The following is a 26946-nucleotide window of genomic DNA, read 5'->3' as shown; positions in this document are numbered from 1 at the left end:
TGCTGTTGCAATGATGGAGGTAGCGCTGCAGTTGTGCTGAGTGGGTCTTTACTGCTTTAGCAAGGTGATCTTATTTCTCTGGGCAATCCTTCCCACATCTCAACAGGGGAAAGAATGGCCCTGTAGAACTAACTAGCTGTTGGTTATGTCTTTGCCAGTATCCATACCTCATGAGGATATGGAGTTTGGGGGGCTGCACTTTGTTTTTCTCTGTCTCTGTGCCAAGTGTGAGCTTGCTGGCTGCCTGAGGAAACACTGGCCGTGACCCCTTGTTCTGTCGCAGCTGTATCTCCTTAACTGGCCCTCAAACTCTCTGCTCCTACTGGCAGAAAACCCAGTCACTGGGGTTCTCTCATCCCCAGAGATCTGGCAGACAAATCCTAGGCAGTCCAGGTTTCTCTCCTCTCTGGATCCTGACTGCAAGTGCGTCTTATCTTCTGCCACCCTTGTCCACCCTTCTGCCTTTAGTCGATTCCACATGCAGATCTTTTCAGGCAAGCCTGTGAGGCCAGCTTGGGTTCTCTTCCTTTTTATAGCTACTCAGTTTGTTGAAATTTCAACATCAAGGTTATCTCTCACTGCCATTATTACTCTGACCATATTGTTAGTTTAAACGTTTCTTTTTTTTTTTTTTTTTTTAAGAAAGACCGTTGGATTAATTTACTTGATTTTATTCTTCAGCTTTTTTTCTTTTTATTGAATTTATTAGGGTGACCCTGATTAACATAATTATACTGGTTTTAGCTGCCCAATTTTACAACACATCTCTGAACTCTGCATTGTATGTTCATCCCTCTAAAACTTTCAATTAAATATTAATACTAACTCTGGCCCTGGCTGGTTGACTCAGTGGGTAGATTGTCAGCCAGCATGTGGAAGTTCGGGTTCGATCCCCAGTCAGGGCACACATGAGAAGCGACCATCTGCTTTGCTTCCTCTTCCCCTTCCCCTTCTCTTTCTCTTCCACTCCCACAGCCAGTGGCTTGATTGGTTCTAACAGGCAATCCGTCTCAGAGATCCCCATCTGTGCCTTCTTGTGACTTACGCAGTTTGAATACAGGACAAGTAAATATCTTTATATTTTTATATATTCAAATGTATTATAGATGACTCAGGTTTAAAATAAAGTAACTTACATAAGTTTCTAAGAAGGCTTTTTACTTAGAATTGTATATATCTTTTCTATATAACACCAGACACTAGCCATAGATCCTATACAATAATAGTAGAAACTGTCTACTGAAAGTACCATATTTCCTCATGTATAAGATGCTCTCATGGAAAGATGCACCTTAATTTTGGGGCCTGAAATTTGAAAAAAAATGTATTACATAAAAGTTATTGAATTCAAGTTTTTATTCATAAAATTTATACAACTCATCACTGTCAAAATTCCTAACCATTAGCTTGTCCTTATCTGTCTGATGACAAATCACTATCTTCAATGAGTGCAAAAATAAGCACAAAAAAGGATGAAATGTAAGTAAAAAACCCTACAATCACTGTATAAGACGCACCCAGTTATAAAACCCCAAATTTTTCAGAAAAAGTTGCGTCTTATACATGGGGAAATATAGTAAGTTTAAATTTTAGTGGCCTGAATGTTATTACATGTCCTTCAGGACAGCTGATACCCCCTTGTCTTTACAGACCGCCTCACCCAGGGAGCACCCTGTATCAGTGGATTTCCCAGATCCTGAATATAAAGAGGAAGAAGAAGAAGAGGAAAAAGAAGAAATTCAGGGAGAAAGCAGTCATCCTGATGGAAAGGTTAGAATAAAAAATATAAAGAGAACACTATAAAAAATAAACATGGATTAAAATAGAGTTGAAACAGATTCTAAAATAATTGATCTTTAAGACTGTTGATGGGGGCTTAAGAATGTGAGTACTTTGGGGCATAACCTTGGCTTGAATCTTTGAACTCCTCTAAAAATGCTCAAAATACAACATGCATTAGTTTCCATTTCTAGTTTAGAGGTGCAGCAAAAGGAAGAATACTGTCCCTTTGTCCAAACCTTTTCTTCCGTACACAGCTGCAAGCCTCACGTGGTGAGGAAAGCCTTACCCCCCCGGCCGCCCGCAGCCTTCCCGAGTACAGGGCCCGGAGCAGGTGCCTGTCCCCGGGTCAGCCTGCAGGGTCTCCCCATCCCTAGGGAAGGCTTTGAGCATGAAAGCTGCTGCCTGCTGGGTGTTCCAGCTCAAAGGGGGAATTGAGAAGGGAAGGGACATAAATAGGGTTTGTTACTGGGGAGGTGATCAGGGAATTTCTTCCTCGGGTTTATAGAAAACTTATTTTTCCAAGTACCCTAATCTCATCCATTTTAATTGAAATTAGAAGGCCATAGTCCATTCTTGAGGAACGAGGAAGGGACAAAGAGCAAGTCAAAAGGAAGTAGTAGGTAGAATTTTCCTGTGCAAACTCTGGTTTAGGGTAACATACTGTTTATGAGGAAAGATTTTCTGTTGTGGGACAATTCCAGCTGAGACAGAAAGGGAGCGAGAAAACAGGGACCCGTCAGACCGCAGCCTCTAGTGAAGGAAAGGATTTAGGCAGCAGTCATCAGTCCCTGCTGAAACCCTAGGTCAGGGGTTGGGAATCTTTTTGACTGAGAGAGCCATGAACACCACATATTTTAAAATGTAGTTCCGTGAGAGCCATACAACGACCTGTGTACGTTACACATTATCCAATAAAAATTTGGTGTTGTCCCGGAGGTCAGCTGTGATTGGCTCCAGCCACCCTCAACCATAAACATGAGCAGTAGAAAATGGATTGTAATACATGAGAATGTTTTATATTTTTAACATTTTTTTTTTTATTAAAGATTTGTCTGCGAGCCAGATGCAGCCATCAAAAGAGCCACACCTGGCTCGCAAGCCATAGGTTCCTGACCCCAGCCCTAGTTGAAAGGTTGATGGGTTCCTGGTAGAACTGACTGGTGTGAGCCAGTCTGTCCTGTGGCCAGAGGCACTGCATACTGAACTTCTGAACAGGTGGCCATGGGAAGCTCACAGCAGCACCTACAATGTCTTCTTGTCAGAATAACTCAACTGGAAGTTGATCAAGCTTCTAGATCTCACTACTAGTTTTTGTAAGAAATATAGGGGTTATGAGAACTGTTAGATGATACCATCATGGGAAAGCAATCTGCCAGTCCTGGAACATGGTTTTTTTTTTATATGTTCAGTGACATAGTTCCTTCAACAGTTGATATTAAAAAGGGGGAACAGGACGTGACTGTTAAAAATTGAGATTCAAGAGACATATCAACTAAGTGTGTGTGGACCTGGTTTTGATCCTGATTAAAATGAACTGTAAAAATCCTTTTTTTGTGAATTGAGGGAAAACTGGATGGTTACGATATGATGAAGGAATGATAGGGGTAAGAATGATTTGGTTATGTTAATAAAAAATTTTTAATTATAGATATCTGTTGAAGTGTTGTTTATACATGGTGTCTGCAGTTTGCTTTAAAGAACTCCATCAAAAGGTTTGTTTGGGGGAAAAGTGACAGAAGGATGGTGATGTGTTGATACTTGAAGTTGATTGTTATGTGTTTATTAATTTTCTCTCCTGAGAGAATGTTTTACGTTTATTATGAAAAACTTCAAGGTAGGCAATCAGGAAGAGAAGAGAATGAGGGATATTTTTGTTATGTGGTCTTAGGGAGAGATCTTATATACTGATATTTTCTTTCTTGTAGATAGAAAAGGTTAATAAGGATGGGTGCCATGTTATATTGTTTCCAAATGGAACTCAAAAAGAAGTGAGTGCAGATGGGAAGACTGTCACTGTCACGTTCTTCAATGGTGATGTGAAGCGGGTCATGCCAGATGAGAGAGTGGTAGGTTTCCTCGGGGCTGGTTTTCTCCGTAGATAAGCATCTCTGAAGCAAAGCCCCAGTGACTCTGTCTTTACAGATCTACTACTATGCAGCCACCCAGACCACTCACACCACTTACCCCGAGGGACTAGAAGTCCTGTACTTCTCAAGTGGGCAGATAGGTAAAAACTAGCCCCACCCTCTTATTAAATTCTGCCCTTCCTTTAAAAATAAAATATTTATAGTAACCTTTTTAAAACAGAAAAACATTTCCCAGATGGAAGGAAAGAAATCACATTTCCTGACCAGACTGTCAAAATTTATTTGGTGATGGACAAGAAGAAAGCATTTTCCCAGACGGCACCATTGTGAGAGTACAACGGTATGACACCTGTTCAATTTGCTTCTAGGTTTTCCAGTTTTCATGGTTCATTATCTGAATTTTTAAAGTCTTAAAATGTTTGCACAAATCACTGAAAATTTCAGTGAGTTTAGAAGTGAGCAAAGAAAGAGCAGCTGAGAGTGCGCTCAGCATTTTGGAGTTAGAACTATTGGTAGTCTGAGAGAAACAGGTCCTAAAATACAGTCTTTGGCTTTGAGATATGAAAGGAATCTATAGAGCACTGCAGGAAAGGAGAATGGCAAGGACTTAGAAACTTGGTGAAATTTGAAAATAGTGAATGAGACACAAAAGGAAAAGCTGTCTTGTCACTTTTAAGGATAATCGAACAATGGCCACTGTGTTTGAGTTGGACTCTCTCTCTCGTTTATGCTTTCATTTTCTTGACCTTCCTGTCAAGAAGTCTTTGGCCACCCTGACCCCCCTTTAAAATCAACAACCTTCTTTATCCTTGAGTGTCCTTCTTCAAGCGACTTCTTCAGTCCACAGTGATGAGCATCTTCTGTCACCATTTTAATTCAAACCATGGTGAAGGTCTGTCACCCTTCCTGTCCTAGAGTGATAGTTAAGCACCCAGTAACTTGGCTTCTGTGATATAAACTTGGCTACAATGAATAAGTAGAGACACTAATTCAAACAATGTAGGAACTTCTTATGGTGATGATGATGTTTTCCCTTTAATGTGTCTGGTACTTTATCTGGTACTTATTTAATACACAGTATTTTGTTCTTAAACTGGAGAGAAATCTTATGTGTACATTATACTTTGAATGTTTGAAGTTTTCCACAGAAGTAGTAAAAACAAGAAGAGGAACTCCATGGATTTCTCTATCTCCAGGTGCTGCTCACTCCTGGCCAGTTTTGCTTCATCTGCACTCACAGCCCTGTGTTTTGGGTCCAGTGTGGATGTCCCAGACACACAAACACTCTTAGTTAATATGGTATTAAATGTTTCCCATATTTGGCTCTTAACTGGCCTCGAGTCTGATCATGCTTTCCCTTCCCCAGCCTGATACAAATAAGCACTCAGGTGGGTTTTAACTTTATGACAAGAATAACTGAAAGCCATATTTTAATACAGTGCCTAAGTTTTTTAGAGGCAGAACACACATACATTTAGAAAAACAAAGAAACCTGTGCATTTTGTGGTGAAAGCATCAACTTATTTAAAAAAACACACTGTTTTATGGGTAAATGTAAGTGCTAATCTGATCATTGGGCTTACCCATCGACAGCAGGAACACTGAGAGAATTTGCAAAGAAGGTTTTGTGCAGAGAAAAGGACAGGAAATTAAATTCTATTTTAAATTTACAGAGATGGCAGCAAAATCATCGAGTTTACTAACGGACAGAGAGAACTGCACACTGCGCAGTTCAAGAGACGGGAGTATCCAGATGGCACTGTGAAAACTGTTTATGCAAACGGTCATCAAGAAACAAAATACACATTTGGTCGAGTAAGAGTTAAAGACAAGGATGGCAATGTTCTAATAGATACAAAATTGTAATGATCCTGTATGTGACTAATGAAATAACACTAACTTGATTTTCTTGCTTAAAAAATATACCTTTCTTGTGGATTCTGTGGTTTAATTTATACGTTGTGTGTGTGTCTGTAAATGGACAAGATTATGTTTGGAATATAAAATGAAATTTATAACTTTTTATAATGTTCAAAATGCACAAGGACAGCTTTCATTTTTAATTCACCTACTCTGCCTTTTATAGTTAAACACGTAAAGAAAGTATTACTTAAAGACATTAAACTTAAAGACATTAAAAATAAGTGGGTACATTATTGGTTGGAGATCCTTATAAAAAGTAGGATGTCCCAGTTCAATTCCCAGTCTGCACCCCTCTCCCTTCAACCCCCCACCCCTGCAGCCATGGCTCTATTGGTTTGAGTGAGTTGGCCTCAGGCACTGAGGATGGCTCTGTCGCTTCTGCCTCAGGAGCTAAACAAGTGGCTGTTGCCGAGCAATGGAGCAACAGCCCCAGATGGGCAGAGCATTGCTCCCTACTGGGCTTGCAGGATGGATTGCGGTCAGGGGGCATGTGGAAGTCTGTCTCTGCCTCCCCTCCTCTCACTAAAACAAAAACACCAACAACAAAAAACTAGTATAAGAAATATAATCTGGCATAACTTTTCCATCAGACATCAGCCATAGAACAAGAACTTGCACAGAAATTTTATTCAAGGAGTAAGAATTTTATCAGTGAAAATATTAGTCAGCTTAAGTAGTATTAAAATTAAAGCATTTTGGGCCCTGGCCAGTTAGCTCAGTGGTGGAGCATCGGCCTGGCATGCAGGAGTCCTGGGTTTGATTCCTGGCCAGGGTACACAGGAGAAGCGCCCATCTGCTTCTCCACCCCTCCCCCTCTCCTTCCTCTCTCTCTCTTCCCCTCCCGCAGCCAAGGCTCCATTGGAGCAAAGTTGGCCCGGGAGCTGAGGATGGCTCTGTGGCCTCTGCCTCAGGCGCTAGAATGGCTCTGGTTGCAACAGAGTGATGCCCCAGATGGGCAGAGCATCGCCCCCTGATGGGCGTGCCGGGTGGATCCCAGTCGGGCGCCTGCGGGAGTCTGTCTGACTGCCTCCCCGTTTCCAAATTCAGGAAAAAAAAAAAATTAAAGCATTTTATCTATTACAGAAGTTCTTTAATTGTAATGGAATGGGAAGGTAAAACAGGTAGAATTCATTCTACGAATACAGATACTCACAGTGAGAAGACAGCAGTTACAAATTAAGGTGATGCTGTCACCTGGTGAAAATGAGACACTTGAGAATGAAGGGGGCATAGCTGATCAGCCATAGGTACCTGGAGGTTATGACCTAGGAGACGGCCGGCTGACAGAAGCAAGATGTCCTTGAAGGAAGGGCAAGCCACCCACGAGTGCGGCATGACAATAGTGTTGGCAATGACTCCATTTTTTAAAAACTTAAGTTTTAATTTCAGGTGATTTAAGAACTGAGTATGAAGTTTAAAACTTTTTAAAGAAAATAAGGTTATATATATTACCTCAGGATAGAGAAGGATTTTAAAATGAGACATGAAAGCACAGACCTTAAAAGGTTAATAAATGAGTGAAGTTTGTTTGTCTAAAGGTGCCACAAAAATGAGTGATAAGCCACAGGCTAGGAAAAGATACATATACCTACAAAGGGTTAACATCTGAATATAGAGAGTCCTACAAATCAGTAAGATGACTGCAAACAACTGCACAGAGAAATGGAAAGGGACATGAATAAACAAGTGACTATAACGGGCTACCTTTTTATACCTAGTCGTATATACGGCAAATAATGGTTTGGCCACACCACGTGTTGGCAAGCAAATACTGGTGATGGAGCAAACTGGTAAAACCCTTTTCAGAAAGGAATGGCCCATCACCTTGTACTACGAGGTATATACACCGGAAAAGCTCTCACATGGACACAAGGGTTCCTACAGAATAATACTTGTAACTGAGAAAAAATTGTCAACAAGCTAAAAATATCTAGAAATAGAATAAATTACGTGCACAGACGGTGTAACAGTGAAAGTAAAGAAAACAACTATGTTTACCAGTACGGGTCAACAGTGGAAATAAGATACGAAAAGTAAAGGTAATTGTGAACTGTGCACATGAAAAAGTTACACAGAGCAACACTGTCTTGTTTATGGGTGCATCATAGACAGTAAAAATTATAAAGACCTACATAAGAATGGTAAACACCGATTCATGGTAGTGTTCACTTCTACAGGGAAGAGAATGATTGGGGAAGCGATACTAAGGTGCCTATAACTACTGATAATATCTTATTTCTTAAGCTGATATACATTCATTACAAATGAACTAAAATGGTTTTCCCCCCCATGGGTCTAAAATATTTTAAAATTATAGGAAGGCAAAAAAATTTAAAAGCAAATATTTATTAACTATTTTTCAAACAATTTCTAACAGTTCAACATGTAAGGGGAAAAGAGAAAAGGGCTAGCATTATTGCAGAACAAGTCAAGAAAAACAAGGCTGAAACGGTCGACATAAAACAGAAAACTTTCTTCTGGGCGGTAAACCTGAAAAACAAAATGTGTATTAATTAAACCTTAATGTTCAAATCTAATGTAGTTCCTGAATCACTTGTTACAGTATGTGACTGGACAAAGACAGCTGGATACCCAAGTACGTGGATACCCAAGTTACTGGGACGATTATCCCGCAGTGCAGACACATCCCATACCGTTGTGTGCTTCAGTTATCTAGAGCGCCTGTTGCTTCTGCTTTCCTTACCCCAGAACTAGCTGGCAGGGGGGTGGTCGTGCGAGCCACTCCAAGCCCTCTTACACTTAGGGAACCCCTGCTGCTGGCACTCAGTGGTGAGCAGGCTTATGAAGAAGAAATCGAACAGAGATTCTTGTTGAGCTCTGTTGTCATTCTTTTGAGAAATTGAGCAAAGTCCAAAGCTGTTTTTATGGGTGACTTAGCATTAATCTCGGCTATCTTAGTCACCTGCTTTATGCCAACTACACAGGTAAACAAGAAGTCACACTTACATCATTCATCTAGGTCTGCAAGCCCCATTTCTACTAATGACATATGAACTGGATAATGTTCATCTTCATATAATGTCACTGTTTGTTCTGGTGCCTGAGCCTAAAATTAAGATACTGTTGTCAGGAAAATGCAATAATGTCTTTGCTGCCTATATCTGGTGGGATGGAAAAGGCATTCGCAAGCTTATTTATAATTTATACTCTACTTTCAAAGGGTATGTGATGGTTTCCTGCTAACCCACATTCTTTCCACCCTCCTACTTTAGTTAAAATGTAACTCTTCTCCAAAGTTTTCCTGGAGTGAGCCAGCAGGCTTTAAATACTACTTTCCCTGTTAAAATTCATTTCCATTCTACACATCAAGCAGAAACTGACTAAATATTGAATGTATATTCCTCACAGAGGTGAATAAATGTGTGTCTCTAAGAACACTTATTTGCCCTGTCTGTATTTCCTGTCAGAGGCTTGAGTGAAACTGGGCACAGCTATTTACACCATTCTGCACACACAGGAACCGGCTCTTACCCAGGTTTTCAAAAGGCTCTCTCGTAACAGCACTGTTTTCATTCAAAGCTCATTCTTGTCACAGCCAATACATCAAGAATCCCAAAATCTTGGGTTCCCAAATCAGGACAGGCTGTGCTGAGACAGCAGTGTGAGGGTTGGGATAGCAAAGAGAATTTGTCATCTGAAGGGGCTGCCACACCTCTCCAGCTGACTGCCATTTGGAAGGGAGGGCGAGGGTCCTTAGATTTTATAATACTCAGAAGTACAGAATTTTTTTTGGTCAAGTTTTCCAATATTAATTCACTGCACTATATAACGCATGGGTGCAGGCTGGGTTCTGCCTGTGGCTACCCTTTGTGACACTCTGAGCTCTGAAGGAGAAAGCATGTTTACACCACAGATCCCTAGTCTTGTTAGGATGTAGGTTCTGCTGCATTACGTATGCTGCACCAAATCAGTATAGCTATGACATTAGTGTCATTGCAGCCTTTCTATGACTGACCTTTCCTACTCATCTGCTAGGGGACAGCACAAAGGCCCCTCTCCTGTCCGTCACTGTAAGTACTGGAGTGCCTACTAAGGGGACCTAACACTGTACGCCCGTCATTCCTGCTTCTGGCACCGCTCCAAAGTTACCTATCCCTTTCATAGGACTGACTTCATTCCACCTCACGAATTAGTGGTTGACATGTTTCCCTCATTGACAAAGTTCTCTGATTACAGGAGACTAACTTCATTACTTTTATCTCAGTTGTGACATCACTAAGATGTTTTAACAAGTCTAGAAATTAATCCCCCAGTATTTACAACTTTATATACTTTAGTTAAGGCATTTTTGCACCTGAAGTTGTATAGATAGCACTTTAGAAAGTTAATCGGGACCCTAGCCTGACTACTGGTTGTGAAGATAGAATGTCAGTTGTGGATAGAACGTCGATTTGGGATATTGAGGTCCGAGGTTCGAAACCTCGAGGTCACCGGCTTGAATGCAGGGTCGCTGGCTTGAGCATGAGATCACAGACATGACCCCATTGTTGTTGACTTGAAGCCCAAGGTCGCTGGCTTGAGCAAGGGGTTGCTGGCTCGGTTGGAGTCCCCAGTCAAGGCACATATGAAAAGCAATCAATGAACAACTAAAGTGATGCAACCATGAGTTGATGCTTTCCATCTCCCTTCCTGACTGCCTGCCTGCCTGTCTGTCTCTCTCTCTCTCGCTTAAAAAAAAAAAAAGTTAATAGGGACTCTAGAAATAGCTTCAAATGGATTTTGGCAAATTAAGACATATTTACCATGGAAGAAGCATAGAGTTGTTTTCCTTGAAGACAGTCTATCATAGTCCATAATGCTTCCATGCTCCATTTAGGACAGTATGGTATTCTTGTCTTTCTGGAATCTTTTATGGGAGGTTTAAACCCTGCCAAAAGAACCTTTATGGCTTGGGCCGGATACTGCATAAATTGAAGAGGGATCTGACGTAGTCTGTCACAAAAGAAATCCTTAAATTGTTCAGAATGTTGCAATTAAGTTTCTCTAGTAACTAGAACTGTAAAATGGGAAGTTTGGATTTGGCAATGATTTCTGGGCTATGACACCAAAAGCCCGGGCAATGAGAAAAAAATAAATTGAACTATGTCAAATTAAAAGCAGCGAAGGACACAAAGGAGTGAAAAGATAACCTACAGAATGAGAAATTTCACATTAAAAAGTAGACATTTCGGGCCCTGGCTGATTGGCTCAGTGGTAGAGTGTCGGCCTGGCGTACAGGAATCCTGGATTTGATTCCCGGCCAGGGCACACAGGAGAGGCGCCCATCTGCTTCTCCACCCCTCCCCCTCTCCTTCCTCTCTGTCTCTCTCTTCCCCTCCTGCAGCCAAGGCTCCACTGGCGCTGAGGATGGCTCTGTGGCCTCTGCCTCAGGCGCTAGAATGGCTCTGGTTACAACAGAGCAACGCCCCAGATGGGCAGAGCATCGCCCCCTGGTGGGCGTGCTGGGTGGATCCTGGTCGGGCACATGCGGGAGTCTGTCTGACTGCCTCCCCGTTTCCAACTTCAGAAAAATACAAAAAAAAAAAGTAGACATTTCATTCGATCCCTGGTCAGGGCACATACAGAAACAGCTTGATGTGCCTGTGTCTGTCTCTCCCTGCCTCTCTCTCTCTAAGAAGATATATGAATGGCCAACAAGCACATGAAAAGATTCCCAGCATCACTAATCAGTAGGGAAATGCAAATCAAAGCCACAATGAGATGCCACCTCACATCCATTAGGATGGCCACTATCACACAGAAAATAAGTGTTGGTGAGGACGTGGAGAGAAACTGGAACCCTTGGACACTTTGGGAGTTTTAAATGATACAGCTCCTATGGAAACCAGTTTGGTGGGTCCTCCAAATACTAAAAATAGGATGAGCATATGACCCAGCAATTGCACTTCTTGGGTACATACCCAAAAGAACTGAAAGCAGGGTCTTAAAGAGATGTCTGTACTGTGCCTGAAGCCTGTATAATTTTTTTTTTTTTGTATTTTTCTGAAGCTGGAAACGGGGAGAGACAGTCAGACAGACTCCCGCATGCGCCCGACCGGGATCCACCCGGCACGCCCACCAGGGGTGACACTATGCCCACCAGGGGGCAATGCTCTGCCCCTCTGGGGCGTCGCTCTGCCGCGACCAGAGCCACTCTAGCGCCTGGGGCAGAGGCCAAGGAGCCATCCCCAGTGTCCGGGCCATCTTTGCTCCAATGGAGCCTTGGCTGCAGGAGGGGAAGAGAGAGACAGAGAGGAAGGGGGGGGAGGTGGAGAAGCAAATGGGCGCCTCTCCTATGTGCCCTGGCTGGGAATCGAACCCGGGTCCCCCGCACGCCAGGCCGACACTCTACCGCTGAGCCAACCGGCCAGGGCGAAGCCTGTATAATTTTATTAATCAGTGTCACCCCAATAAAAAAATTTTGTCTAAAAATGTGTTTTCTGTACACCTATAACAGCATTATTGACAACAGCCAAAAGGTGGAATCAACCCAAGTACCCACCTAGTGATGAGTGAATACGTTAACTGTAGTAGTATATATACACTTCAGCCTTTAAAAGGAACAAATTCTGACACATGCTACAACTTGGATGAACCTTGAGAACATGCTCAGTAAAACACGCCAGTCACAAATGTCCAGTACTCAGATACCTACGACAGTCAAATTCATAACACGGGAGAATGCTGGCTGTTGGGGGCTGGATGAGGGAGGGATGGGAATTTTTTTGTAATGGGTACAGAGTTTTAGTTTTGCAAAATAAAAAGATCTCTGGAGATTGGTTGCAGAACAATGGAAGTGAGTTAATACCACATAACTTCGTATTTTAAAATGGTTAAGAGTAAATTTGTGATGCATGTATTTTACTTCAATTTAAAAAAATTTTATAAACAACAACAACAACATGCCCTTACACCCCCAAAAAAGCGTTGGCAAGGAAGTGGAGAAACTGGAACCTTGTGCATTGCTGTGGGGATGTAAAATGATGTGTCTGCTAAGGAAGTTTGGCAATCCTCAAAAAGTTAGACAGAATTACCGTATGATCCAGCAGTCCCACTTCTAAGCATACACCTAAAACAACGGAGAGCACTGACTCCAAAAGCTACTTGAGCATGTTCAGTGCAGCAGTATTCACAACAGCTAACAGATGAAAATAACCCAAGTGTCCATCAACAGATGAATGAACAAAATGTGGTGTATACACACAATGGCATACTATCTAGAAAAATAATGAAATTCTGATACATGCAACAACTGGATGAACCCTGAAAACATTAAGTAAACTAATTCAGACAAAAAAGCACAACTGTTGTATGGTTATGCTAATAAGAGTTCGAGTCCGGTGTCAGGAGCTGAGGGACGAGACTGGAATGCTGCTGTTTAATGGGCACAGTTTCTGTTGGGGATTTATGAGAAGTCCTGAAAGTGGACAGTGGCAGTGGTTACACAACACTGTAAATATATTCAATGCCAACTAACTGTATACTTAAAAATGGCTAGAATGGTTAAGCTTTATGTTTAGGTTTATATATTTTACCACAATAAAAAACCTACATTAAAAAATTCCCAGTATACGAACAGCTTTAAAATATTTTAAGAGGCAAAATCTTCCCATTAATTAGTATAAACCAATCAAAAGAAAACTAAGAATCTTAATTCAAATAAGTTGACTTTTTTGAACCTCTTTGTTGACAGCTTTTTAGTTGATCCGTAATCCACGAACTGAACCAGGATGGCCAGAGGATTAAATTCTTTAATGGAGACAATCTTTGCTCTATACCATAAGCCGTCATCATATTCTGCAAGGCAAGGCATTTCTGGAAAGACAAAAAGGGAAAAATTACATTACCTTTTAAAGAGAACGTCATCATCGTATGTCCACTATACAGAATTAAACACTCAACCATTATCTGTATGTTGGCTTGTGCTCTTTTCTGTTTAGAAGTTATACACCTTGCGGAAGGGCCTTCTCCCGTGCCCACGGTTCCAGCCCTGCTGTTGCATAGGGCTTGGGTCACCCTTCCATGGCCCCCACCTCTATATTCCCCAAATCTCTTTTCATTTGGGTCATTTTCTGCAATGGATCATAAAACCGTTTCTGATATTCCTGCTTTCAAGTTTGTCCTTCACAAACACAGTCTCTAGAAAATCAACAGAAGTAAATAAAAAATTCAATTAAATTGCTTTCTTGTTTAAAATTCTTCAGTGGCGCTTTAATCACGTGCAGTATTGAGTTCTGAGAAGTATGGTTTCCCACGTCCCTCCCAGCCCACTCCTAGCCCACCCAACCCAGGTCCTCCATATGCTAGCTATGCAGGATCACTTCTGAAGCTCATGGCTATCCCCCTTCCAGACTGTGCCCCTGTGCCCTATTGTTACAATAAACCTCTCTTCTTTCAAAGATCAGCTCCAACACGACTTCATAAAGCAGACTCCCATCATGGTCATTTGACATGATGGCGTCAGGCACACGGCTTTCGTATGAGCTGTTCTCGCAGTGGACTTGCTCACATGTTCTCTCGCAGGCATTCCCACCTTGTCCCTGCACAAGCCTTTGCCCACATGCCAGTCTTGAGCAAAGCTGAGAAACAATGAGTATAATACTACGTGCCTTCAATTCTCCGTACACTTTGGATTTCAGAGCAGACAGAATACACCTCGGTTCCTATCTTGCTCTTCTTCCACCCTCCCTTTCTTTTTTTTATTTTTTATTTTTAAATTTTTTAAAATTCATTTTAGAGAGGAGACAGAGAGGGAGAGAGAGAGAGAGAGAGAAGGTGGGAAGGAGCTGGAAGCATCAACTCCCATATGTGCCTTGACCAAGCAAACCCAGGGTTTTGAACTGGCGACCTCAGCATTTCCAGGTCGACGCTTTATCCCTTGCACCACCACAGGTCAGGCTCCACCCTCCCTTTCTTTATCCTATTCTCTTCTTCAAAGTGCCCTCCCCAAGGTAGTTGTGGGCAAGAGGCATTTAAATACTACATGACTCTAATGTTATAATGTTTAAGAAACTATTTTTCCCATAGTAGTATATAATTTGAGTACACAGAGATTGTCAATAGAACAGTAAGAATCTCTTCTACGGAGCTGTCTGCACAGTAAAACAACTGACTGAATCATGGTTATGGTTATAGTCCCCTCCGACCTTTACTATTTCCAGCCTCAAAAACACGGCTGAAGTTGCATCTCAAAATAGCACTGAAAACTCCCCCACTTAGTTGTCACGTTATTTTAAATCCACAAAGAACTCCTTCAACATAGATTTCTTACTGAAGTATACGCTTTCCTATGAATGAGGCGACACACATGCCCTAAAGAACAAAGGACCCACAGAAGAATGCAACAAGGAGGAACTGTTTCTTCCAGACTACAAATCTGAGTTTACAAAAAGAAAAAAATCACAGTGAATTAATTCTTTCATTCAACAGATATTTCTGAGCATCTACTTAGGCCAGGTGACACAGCAGTACCGGAGTCCTTATTTAACAGGAGGGAGTCGAAGGCATGGAGTGTGAAGGGGCAGGAGGATGGCCGGCAGTGCCCCTCAGACAGGGGTCAGGCAAGACCTGTAACAGGGGAGAGTCGGGCAAGGACCTAAACTGCTCACAGTCTGGGAGAAGAACATTCCAGGCAGAGGGGACCGCACGGGCTGTTTATCAGCCAAACATGGGTCACAGTTGATGAAAATCTCAATGAGTAAACTAAGGTACGTGAGGCTGACATTTTCCCTTGCTCTAGCACGTCTTCTCTATATGTAAAAAACACCCAGAATAAACTCATCTCTCTGTTACCACACAGACAGGCCACTCAGGTGCCAGGGTTGTTGACAACAGTAACCAGGGTATGTCCTCACTGGAGGACCACATGTGCTTCTAAATACAGGTAAGAAGAAATTCTAAAGAGAAAAGAGAGCAGGGTTTGACCTGACCTGAGAGGACAGGACACAATCTGAGCTCCCATGCGCCAACTCTAAAATCATCAGTTTAGGTGGCTTGCAATTAAAATGACTGCCATTTGGGCCCTGGCCGGTTGGCTCAGCGGTAGAGCGTCGGCCTGGTGTATGGGGGACCCGGGTTCGATTCCTGGCCAGGGCATGTAGGAGAAGTGCCCATTTGCTTCTCCACCCCCACCCCCTCCTTCCTCTCTGTCTCTCTCTTCCTCTCCTGCAGCCAAGGCTCCACTGGAGCAAAGATGGCCCGGGCGCTGGGGATGGCTCCTTGGCCCCTGCCCCAGGCGCTAGAGTGGCTCTGGTCGCGGCAGAGCGACGCCCTGGAGGGGCAGAGCATCGCCCTCTGGTGGGCAGAGCATCGCCCCTGGTGGGCGTGCCGGGTGGATCCCGGTTGGGTGCATGCGGGAGTCTGTCTGACTGTCTCTCCCCGTTTCCAGCTTCAGAAAAATACAAAAAAAAAAAAAAAAAGACTGCCATTTGGGTCACACAATTTGAATGAGTGGCAAAACTGCAAGCTTAAACATCTTCATGTGATTTTCCTGATGAGCTCAAGTGCTGGAAAATGAACGTGCCCGAGGCAGTAATTACCTTCTCTAGATCACTTAGAGAACTGGGAAGGTCAGCTACAGCATCTTGGGGATTCAGATGAGCACATCCAGGGAGTGTGGTAACATTAGAAAGCACCCCCCCCATCAGACAACAAGCACCAGGGAGAGCCCCACTGTACTCACAAAGTGTGGGCTACCTGCTCTGAAGTCCGTCAGAGGCCACAAGGCCTCCACATTAGCACTGAGCGTCTGCAAAGCTTCCCCGAGGCTCTCAGACTCCGAGTTCCAGCTGACTCCACTGTCACCTGTGTCACTATGTTGGTTACAGAGATGGTAACTGTCTATAGGATCAAGGCAAATATACACCTGAGTGGAGGGAAGGGAAGAAGAAAACTTTCAAATTCTTTAACTTTTACTATTCATTTATACAGACAAAATCACCGCAGCAGACAGTCTTCAACAATGGCCCCAATGACCCCTTGTACAGTTCCTCACCCATCACATCGGAGTGGACCTCTGTGAGCAAAGGATCATGACAAAAGGGAGGGTGAGTGACTGCCGAGATCAGATTACAAAGGACAGGAGACTTGTCCTGGTGGTGCTCACTCAGGGAGGCTTCTGCTGGCAGCCAGCCGATGAAGAGGCCCACAGGCACAGTCACCCCCTCCACCCCTCGCAGCAGCATCACATCTTTTGGGAAGTGAATCCTGTCATGCCCTCCCACACTGCCAACATCTTGATTGTGACCGAGAACTCCTGATTCCTGACTCTCACGTGTGCTGTTTTCAGCTGCTCAATTTGGGTTATCTGTTATACATCAATAAGCAATACAAAACCCCCCATAAAAATCAACAGCAGTTGCCACCCCTATGCTCTCTGATGGGACTGCAGAGCAAGTCCTTTCCTCGCCAGTGAAGAAAGGTTATTGTGTCAACTTGAGGAAGGGACTCTGTGTTACTGCACTGTCTTTGCTTTCTTTTCTGTTGGCCTCCTGTGTATAAGGTAGTAGTGTAGTTTCTGGGGACACACCCTGTCTTTGTGGAGTAACATTCTAGCTGGGACAGCACACTGTAAGAAGGTGGAGAGTGCATCAGAAGGTGATAAATGGCCCTGGCCAGTGACTCAGTGGAGAGAGCATTGGCTCGGCATATGGACATCCTGGATTTGATTCCCAGTCAGGGCACAGAGGAGAAGTGACCATCTGCTTCTCCCCCTTCAATCCCTCTACCCCTCCTGCAGGCAGTGGCTTGATTGGTTCAAGCATGGCCCCAGACACTGAGGATATCTCTGTTTGAGTGCATAAACATTGGGTGCTAAAAATAGCTCAGAACTTGAGCATCGGCCCCTGATGGGGTTGCTGCATGGATCCCAGTCAGGGTGCATGCTCACTATCTCCCTGCTGTTTACCAAAAAAAAAAAATAAAAAAAAATAAGGTGATGACTGGTACAAAACATCCAGAACAGCATGAAGTGTTTAGATTTCACAAAGGAAGAGGACAGGGGAGTGAGATGTCCAAGATTTCACAGGTGGAAATGGTGCAGTTTAAAACTCTACATATTTGATAAAAATATAACTACAACAACACAACACTAGGAAAACCAGCCAGTGCTTAAGAAATACTTGCTTTATGAAATATTAACAAATGTTTGACGAGGAAATTACAGGGCGGGCAAACTAGAGGTCAACAAGTTTCGAGGGTGGGCACACTGGAGGTTAACAAGTTTCCAGGGTGGGCACACACTGGAGGTCAACAAGTTTCAACGATTTATTTATTTTTAGAGGGGGGGGGGAGAATGAGAGAGAGAGAGAGTGGGGAGAAGAGGGCAGCATCAACTCATAGTAGTTGTTTCCTGTATGTGCCCTGACCAGCCAGCCTGGGGTTTCAAACCAGCGACCTCAGCATTCCAGGTCAATGCTTTATCCACTGTGCCACCACAGGTCAGGCAAGTTTCAACTATTTAAAGTCAGATAGATGGAAACATGAGAATCCTAGAGTTTAAGACCAAGATTACATGATATGTGTTTAACCAACAACTGATCATGTAAATTAAATCACACACCTCATTAGGCGAGACCACGTGCTTGACTTGAACCTCATAGAGTTCTTCTGGGGGAGGCAGACATGAAGGCAGATATGGTGGTAAAATAGGGGTCTGTGTTTCAGACAAAAGCAAATCCTAAAACATCACAAATAAATTCAGAATCAGAATAACTACTACAGAATCTACTACACCATCAAAATTCATGACAGTGCAACTTACTTGCAATAGCAGAAAGCAAGACTCTGACACACTGCATACCACAGTTTCCCTGTAGCAGGACCAAAAGGTGATGAGGAAACAAAAGGTCTCAAATTCCCTTACCCAGCCACCCCAATTATAAAAACTTTATGTAAAACAACCCCACATGAATGTTTATTTATACATACATATTTGCACATACACAATGTCTGGAAAAATGGTTTAACAGTGACCTGCGGGGGCACAGTGGGTAAAGTGTCGACCTAGAACACTTGGGTCGCCGGTTCAAAACCCGGGGCTTGCCTGGTCATGGCACATATGGGAGTTCATACTTTCTGCCCCACTCCCCCTTTTCTCTCTCTCTGCCTCTCTCTCTGTATCCCCTTTCACTAAAATGAATAAATAAAATCTAAAAACAAATAAATAAAGTTAAATTAAAACAAAACAAACAGTTAACAGCAATGCCACTGCCTAATAGGACTGGGGGGGTTTGGACTTTTTCCCTTTTCCCATTTCTATAACATTTATTTTTAGAATGAGTATGTATTTTATAATAAAAACTAAAATAATACAGAAAATCCCAAAAGGTATAACTAAGTTAATTAAAAAAAAGGAGTGCTTTCTTTTTTTAGTTCAAAAGTATTATGGAATAATAAACAGTTACATGATACCCAAAGGATCATAGTAGTTAGCAATTGTTAAAAGCAAATATATATGAAAATGTGGGTGGTTTCTCTTTTAGAAAGTTTTAAAACAGCCTGACTGGTGGTTGCGCAGTGAATAGAGCATCAAACTGGGATGCAGAGGGCCCAGGTTTGAGACCCCGAGGTTGCCAGCGTTGAGCATGGGCTCACCTGGTTTGAGCAAAGCTCACCAGCTTGTACCCAAGGTCGCTGGCTCGAGCAAGGGGTTACTTGGTCTGCTGAAGGCCCACGGTCAAGGCACATATGAGAAAGCAATCAATGAACAACTATGTAAGATGTCAAAATAAAAAACTGATGATTGATGCTTCTTAGCTCTCTTTGTTCCTGCCTGTCTGTCCCTATCTGTGTAAAAAAAAAAAAAAAATATATATATATATATATATATATGTGTGTGTGTGTGTGTGTGTGTGTGTATATGCGTATATATATGTGTGTGTGTGTGTATATATATATATATTTTTTTTTTAATCTATCCTTCTCTCTGACTCTCTCTCTGTCTCTGTAAAAAAAAAAATTTACAAAGACAGATAGGGACAGACAGACAGGAATGGAGAGGGATGAGAAGCATCAATCATTAGTTTTTCGTTGTGACACCTCAGTTGTTCATTGATTGCTTTCTCATATGTGCCTTGACCGTGGGGCTACAGCAGACCGAGTAACCCCTTGCTCGAGCCAGCGACCCTGGGTACAAGCTGGTGAGCTTTGCTCAAACCAGGTGAGCCGTGCTCAAGCTGGTGACCTCGGCGTCTCGAACCTGGGTCCTCCACATCCCAGCCCGATGTTCTATCCACTGCGCCACCGCCTGGTCAGGCAAAACATTCTTGAATATAGTAATTAGCATAAGAAGTAAAATCATCCCATCAAAATTTGTAGATTAATGTATTACTATTCAACATTTCCAAATTGGTGACAAAACATGTCTGAAGCATTTAGCAGAGCTGAGCAAAAGTGACTCCCTTACTGCTGAATTTTACTGAATTGTTACAAATTACACCAACCACATGATATTTTTATCATAAGGGGATCAAGTTCTACATATAAATGAGAAAACTTTTATTTATTAAAACTCTTATTTCTTGCACCAAAAAGCACAAGTGACAAACTAAAAAACATAAATTGGACTCATTACAACTAAAAACTCTAGTGTTTCCATAAACACCATCAATAAAGTGAAAAGACAACTCCAGAATGGGAGAAAATATTTGCAAAGCCCATATCTGTTAAGGAACTTGTATATAGACTATATAGAGAACTCTTACACAATAAAAACACAAGACATTATAGGGTCGACAAACTGGAGGTCACCAGCTAAAATGGCAAGGAGGCTGTTCTTTCATTCTTTTTTAATTTCTCCCCCAGTTTTACTGATATAATTGACATTAACCTTGTATTAGTCCAAGGTATATAACATAAGGAATTGATATAGGTGCATACTCTGAAATGCTCACCACAATGTCAATTGCCTCACATAGTTAGAAAAACTTTTTTTTCCAGTGAGACATTTAAAATTTATTCCCTTGGCAACTATCAAATATACAAATATAGCATTGTTAACTAGTCACCACGCTGCACATTACAGCCCCAGGAAATTAACTATCTTATGACTAAAGTTTGTACATTTTGACCATCTTCACCAATTTTCCTGACCCCTAACCCCCCATTTCTGGCAACAGCCAATCTTTTCTCCATAGCTATGAGCTCAGTTTCTTTAGTTTCCTTTCTTTTTAGTGTGTGCACCCTGAGGGAGAGAGATGGGGGTGGGAGGAGAGAAAAGGAGAGGGAGATGAGAAGCTTCAACTTGTAGTTGTCACTTTAGTTGTTCATTGATTGCTTCTCATACGTGCCTTGACAGAGGTGGAAGAGAGGCTCCAGCCGAGCCAGTGACCCTGGACTCAAGCCAGCGGTCTTGGGCTTCAAGCCGGTGACCTCAGGGTTTTGAACCTGGCACATCAAGCATGCCAGGCCTATGCTCTTCCCACTGCACCACCACTGGTCAGGCTGAACTCAGTTGTTTAGATTCCATGTATAAGTGAGATAGTGTGGTATTTGTCTTCCTTTGACTTATTTCACAGCATAATGACTTCAAGGTCCGTCCATGTTGTCACCAATGGTAGGCTTTCCTTTTTATGTTTGAAGAATATCCCACAGTGTGTATGTGTGTGATATTTTCTATATCCTATTATCTATCAATGGACACTCAAGTTCTTCCCATGTCTTGGTTATTGCCAATAATGCTGTGGTAAACAGTGGTACAGGTATCTTTTCAAGGTAGTGATTTTGTTTCCTTTGGATATAGACTTAGAAGGGCAGTTAGTTGCTGGACCATAAGGTAGTTGTAATTTTTTGAGGAACCTCCCTACTGGTTTCCATAGTAGCTGTACCAATTTTCAGTCCCATCAACAGTGCATGAGGGTTCCCTTTTCTACACATCCTCACCAACACTTGTCCCTTTTCTTTTTGGTAACAGCCATTCTAACAGGTGTGAGATGATATTTCATTGGGGTTTTGATTTGCATTTTCCTGATGATTATTAGTACTGCTGAGGGACTTTTCATGTACCTGTGACATACTTTGTATGTCTCTTTTTGAAAAACTGTCTATTCAGGTCCTCTGCCCATTCTTAATTGGAATTTTGTTTTTTGGCTATAGAGTTATATGAACTCTTTATATATTTTGGATATTAGCCACTTATCAGACATATGATCTGCAAATATGTTCTCCAATTCAGTAGGCTGCCTTTTCATTTTGTTGTTTTCTTCGGCGATGCAAAAGTTTTTTAGTTTGACGTAGTCCCCGTTGTTTAATTTTGTTTTTGTTGCCTTTGTTTTTGGTGTTAAATCATAAGCAGAGGATTTGAACAGAAATTTCTCCAAAGAAAATATACAAGTGGCCAAAGAACACATGGAAAGATGCTCACCATTACCTATCATCAGGTAAACAGAGATCAAAGTCACAATGAGACTCCACACTTCGCAGCTACCCTAGGACAACTAGGAAAAAGGCAGGTAACAAAGTGCAGGTAAGGGTATGGAAAGAAAGAAACCCTTGTCCATTCCACTCCTGGTACAAAAGGAAAATGGTACAGCCCCTTTGCAAAAGGGGGAAAAGTCTCATAGAGTTCCTTAAAATGGTAAACAGAGTCACCATATGACTCAGTAATTCCATTCTTAAGTCCATACCCAGAAGAAGTGAAAATAAGAGACATCCACCAAAAAGTTTTTACACAAATGTTCATAGTAGCTTTATTCACAATTGCAAATACTGTAGGTGGGAATGACCCAAGTGTCCATCAACAGCTTAATGGGAAAACAAAATGTGCCTATGAACACAATGAAATATTATTCAGTCATTTTAAAAAATGAATCTTCAAATGAAGATGTTGGTGAGGTTTCTTTTTGGGATGATGAAATATGGAATTAGACAGTCATGATGACTGCAGAACTCTGTGTATATATTAAAAATTATTGAATTATACACTTTAAGAAGCTGAATTATGGCCCTGGCCAGTTGGCTCAGTAGATAGAGCATTGGCCTGCCATGCAGACATCCGGGTTTGATTCCTGGTCAGGGCACACAAGAGAAGTGACTGATTCTCCCCCCTTCTCTCCCTCTTCCCTTCCCACAGTCAGTGACTTGGTTGGTTCAAGCATTGGCCCCAGACAAGAATTGCCACGTGGATCCCAGTTGGGGCACATGTGGGAGTCTGTCTCACTATCTCCCTTCCTCTCACCTTAAAAAAGAAGTTGAATTATATATGTAAATTATTTCTCAATGTGGCTGATACTAAAGAAAATACTTCCTAACTTTGTATCATATCCTTTGTATTGATAAAGTGTCCGAAGATTCCAAAATATTTGGATTGAAACTTACCTCAAACCTTATTTCCCATATTTCCTCTTCATACCTTTTACTGTAATCTGTTGGTTTCTGAAATACAGTATTATTAATGAATAAAACCATCTTTAACTATGTAATACCATTTTCAGTCATTTTCATATTTCATCCCCATAAAAACTGGGTGCATGTTCTTGTTGGTATTTAGTTATTTCAGAATAACTATGGGAAAGTCTAATGTTCTGAGTAATCTGAATATTGCAACAGTAAAAATCCTCAAGTTATGCTAAACACATGTCAACTGTAATTAGTTTATCGTAAGAGTGTGGGAGGTCCTACCTTTCCTTTTAAATGTTAACATTGAGGAGCAATACTGAAAGAGACTAAATAATCTTTATAAAACCTGTTTAGCACATGAAACACCTTTTACACAAACACACAGGGATCACAAACATGCAGTGTAAACACCTGTCTCCTGAGAAGAAAAAGCTGGCAGTGAGGATTACATGTCTAAAGTTAAGCAGGATTACAGTCTGTACATATTTGAGAAGCAGTTTTCCTTATTAAACTGAACACTCAAAAAAACTAATGAATGAACTCTTAAGTCTAGAAATAAAAATATCTTGCCATATAAAATGTTATTTATGATGAATATCCTATATCTAGAAAGTACTTAATGGCAGCTTGAATGTGAAATCATATCTATAACAGGCTAATACCTTTTTTTTTTAAATATTAAAAACAGAAGCAGCAAGCATCTAGACTGGGCTATTATTGAAGCTAAGCATGAAACCAGGCTCTGAGCTTCCTGTAAGCAGGTAAAATGGGGGAAATGGTATGATGCCAAATGAAAGGAAAACATTTTACCTGGGATCCCCTTCTAGTAGTAAATTCTATTCTGATTTTATTACTTACATCTGTATCGCCAAACAACACTGGCTAACACATGGGCTTCTCACTAGGTGTGAAGGTACAGAAACATTAAATGAATCTTTAAAAAATATTTGATTGATTGATTTTACAGATAGAGGAGAGGGCAGTGAGAATTATCAACTCATTGTGGCTTCACTTTAGTTGTTTATTGCTTGCTTGTTGTATGTGCCTCGAAAGGGCAAGCCCAGGATTTTGAACTGGTGACCTCAGAGCTCCAGATCGATGCTCCATCCACTGTACCACCATAGGCCAGTCATATTAACTGAATCTTAATGCAATTAGTCTTTTGTAGGACACACATATAAGCATGATAGAGAGCAGTGTTTTCCAACTGCCCTCTGTGGACTGGTGATCTGCCAGAAATTTTGTGCTGGTCCGTGAAAGAATTAACCACCCTGATGTTGTATGATTATAGATCCAATAAACTTAGTCTAATTCTTTTATGCTCAGGGTGACTGCCACTTATCAGCCTGTATCACTGATGAAAACTACTACTGATATTGTCTTACGTATCTTTGGAACTTGTAGGCTTACTGCAACAACCTTTTGCATCATGCAAAGCATTTACAAATCATGCCCAATAGACAGTATTTGGACAAACTTATGTAATATTCAGTACATCATACATATGGAGATTTGGAAATCAACCACCAGCTCGTACCGTGCTGCACTGTTATGAGCTTCAAGATACAACTTTATTTGTGTGTTTCCATTTCCGGCCAGCTAGGTTATGCACAGGCTCTCACTCCCACACTCTCTCTGTAATTCATTTTTTTCATGCTTGTACAAATAGTGTTTGGACAAACTTACGAAGTGTACTAATGCATCGTATGTGTGGCGTTTGGAAATCAATTATTGGCCTTGGCCCATTGGCTCAGTGGTAGAGCGTTGGCCTGATGTGTGAATGTCCGGTGTTCAATTTCCAGTCAGGGCACACAGCAGAAGTGAGCATCTGCTTCTCCACCCCTCCCACTGTCACTTCTCTCTCTCTCCCCTCCTCCTGTTGGTCCCAGGCACTGAGGATGGATCCATGGCCTCCGCCTTAGGTGCCAAGAAGAGCTTGGTTGCTAAGAAATGGAGCAAGTCCTGGGTGGGCAGAGCATCACCCTCTCATGGGCTTGCTGGGTGGATCCCAGTTGGGGTCTGTGCGGGAATCTGTCTCTGCCTCCCCTCCTCATTGAATAAAAAAAAGAAAAGAAAATCAAGTACCAGCTTGTACCATAATGCACTATCGTGTGCAGTATGATAAAACTTTTATCTGTTGTGTGTTCCCATTTCTGGCCCCATCCCTAGTCAGTAGTACATTTTTATTTCATACTTGTGCAAATAGTCATGCACGTACTCGCCTGTTCAGAATATGTCCATACTGTTTGCAAGTAACTTTTTGTGTGTTTTAGTGTCATTGTACTGTAAATTTTAACCCCTACAAAATGGAAAGAAAAACAAACAAACATTTTAATATTTTTCAAAAGCAAAAACAATGGTCAAAGGAAAAGTAGTGATGACACTGAAAATAAACCAAGTGTTAGTGCTTCAAGTTTAAAAGAAACAGTGAAAATAAAATGTGCTGATGACTTGGAAGGTGCAACAGAAACCAAAAATAGAAAGGGAAACTTTGTTAGGCAGTACAATAAGGAGTACTTAAAACTTGGTTTCACTATAGCACCTGGTAGTGAATTATTGCCATAGCCCAGTGTTCGGCAAACTCATTAGTCAACAGAGCCAAATATCAACAGTACAACGATTGAAATTTCTTTTGAGAGCCAAAATTTTTAAACTTAAACTATATAGGTAGGTACATTACTTACTGAGGTGGCGCCTGCACGTGGTATTTTGTGAAAAAGCCATGCTCAAGGGGCCAAAGAACCACATGTAGTTCATTAGCCGTGGTTTGCCAACTACTGCCATAGCCCATGTGTGGAGTATGTTATGAAATTCTGTCAAATGATGCAACAAAACCTTCCAAGCTTATTGTCATTTGCATTTGAAGCACAGTGATCTTCCTGAGAAGCCACTGGGTTTTTTTTTGAAAGATTACACAACCAAATGAAAAGCCAGAAATTTCAAATGAAGAAAATGATGAGTAGTGACAAATCGTTGCTTCCAGTGTCTTATTTAGCTGCCCTTTGAATATCAAAAATGAAAAAAAACTGTTCACTACTGGTAAAGAATTAGTAAAGCTTTGCATCTTAGATGTCACTTGGGAAATTTTGGGTCAAGCCATACAAAAACTTGAGGCTATACTGCTTTTGGACAATACTGTTCAGGAAGAATTGTTGATATGGCCAACGATAATGAAGAGCAAGTTGTAGAGGGGAAATCAAAATGTTCTGTCATTCAACTTGATGAATCAACTGATGTAACCATGCTATTCTACTTTGCTTTGTGAGGTATATTGATGACAAAGACTTTAGGGAAGAACTACTCTGTTTTCTTGATCTACCTGGTCAGATCACTAGTTCAGAGATATTCAATACTCTTAATGAGTACTTTCAAGCCGAGGGCTCAGATTGGGGAAAGTGCATTGGAGTGTGTGCGGATGGTGCTGTGAGCATGGCTGAACATCACTCAAGGGTTAATTGTGAAAATAAAGGATGGTGCACACCCAGAAATGTCCATACACTGTATGATTTACTGGCAGTATTTAGTTGCAGTCACTTTCCCCTGAATTGAACATAGTGATGAACGACGCAGTGAAGATTGTTAATGATATTTAGTCGAGGTTAAAACTCCAGACTGTTCACGACACTGTATGAAAGCACGAATTCACAACACCATCTCCTTATCTGTATGGAAATGAGTTGGTTCTCAAGAGGAAGAGTTTTCTCAAGCTGAGAGAAGTGAAACAGTTTGTGCAAGAGCAAAACTCTGCATCAGTAGAGCTTTTGTTAGATGAAGAATGGATGGCTAAACTTGCATATATGGTGAATATATTTAGCCTCTT

The 26946-nt window shown here is 41.6% G+C and overlaps 1 protein-coding gene and 1 long non-coding RNA gene across 2 annotated transcripts in view; one reads left to right on the top strand and one right to left on the bottom strand.

Moving 5' to 3' along the window:
* The first annotated feature begins 1711 nt into the window (after positions 1-1711).
* Positions 1712-4170, top strand: LOC136393188 (uncharacterized). Its single transcript, XR_010749054.1, has 4 exons — positions 1712-1770; positions 3708-3848; positions 3925-4009; positions 4090-4170. It is a non-coding gene; the product is annotated as an uncharacterized lncRNA (long non-coding RNA).
* A 3998-nt stretch (positions 4171-8168) lies between these two features.
* Positions 8169-26946, bottom strand: part of RNF17 (ring finger protein 17) — a 162140-nt gene continuing 143362 nt past the window's right edge. Inside the window, exons 31-37 of the mRNA XM_066365810.1 lie at positions 23106-23162; positions 18352-18468; positions 16488-16656; positions 13472-13607; positions 10556-10745; positions 8760-8859; positions 8169-8282 (exon numbers count right to left, since the gene is read on the bottom strand). Coding sequence (XP_066221907.1) covers positions 8761-8859; positions 10556-10745; positions 13472-13607; positions 16488-16656; positions 18352-18468; positions 23106-23162 — 768 coding nt within the window. The 3' untranslated portion in view covers positions 8169-8282; position 8760. The remainder of the gene's footprint in view (positions 8283-8759; positions 8860-10555; positions 10746-13471; positions 13608-16487; positions 16657-18351; positions 18469-23105; positions 23163-26946) is intronic.

This window comes from Saccopteryx leptura, chromosome 2, assembly GCF_036850995.1.
Source record: "Saccopteryx leptura isolate mSacLep1 chromosome 2, mSacLep1_pri_phased_curated, whole genome shotgun sequence".
Classification (NCBI taxonomy): Eukaryota; Metazoa; Chordata; class Mammalia; order Chiroptera; family Emballonuridae; genus Saccopteryx; species Saccopteryx leptura.
Note: the sequence above shows the minus strand (reverse complement) of the source record. Positions and strands in the feature narration are given on the sequence as shown.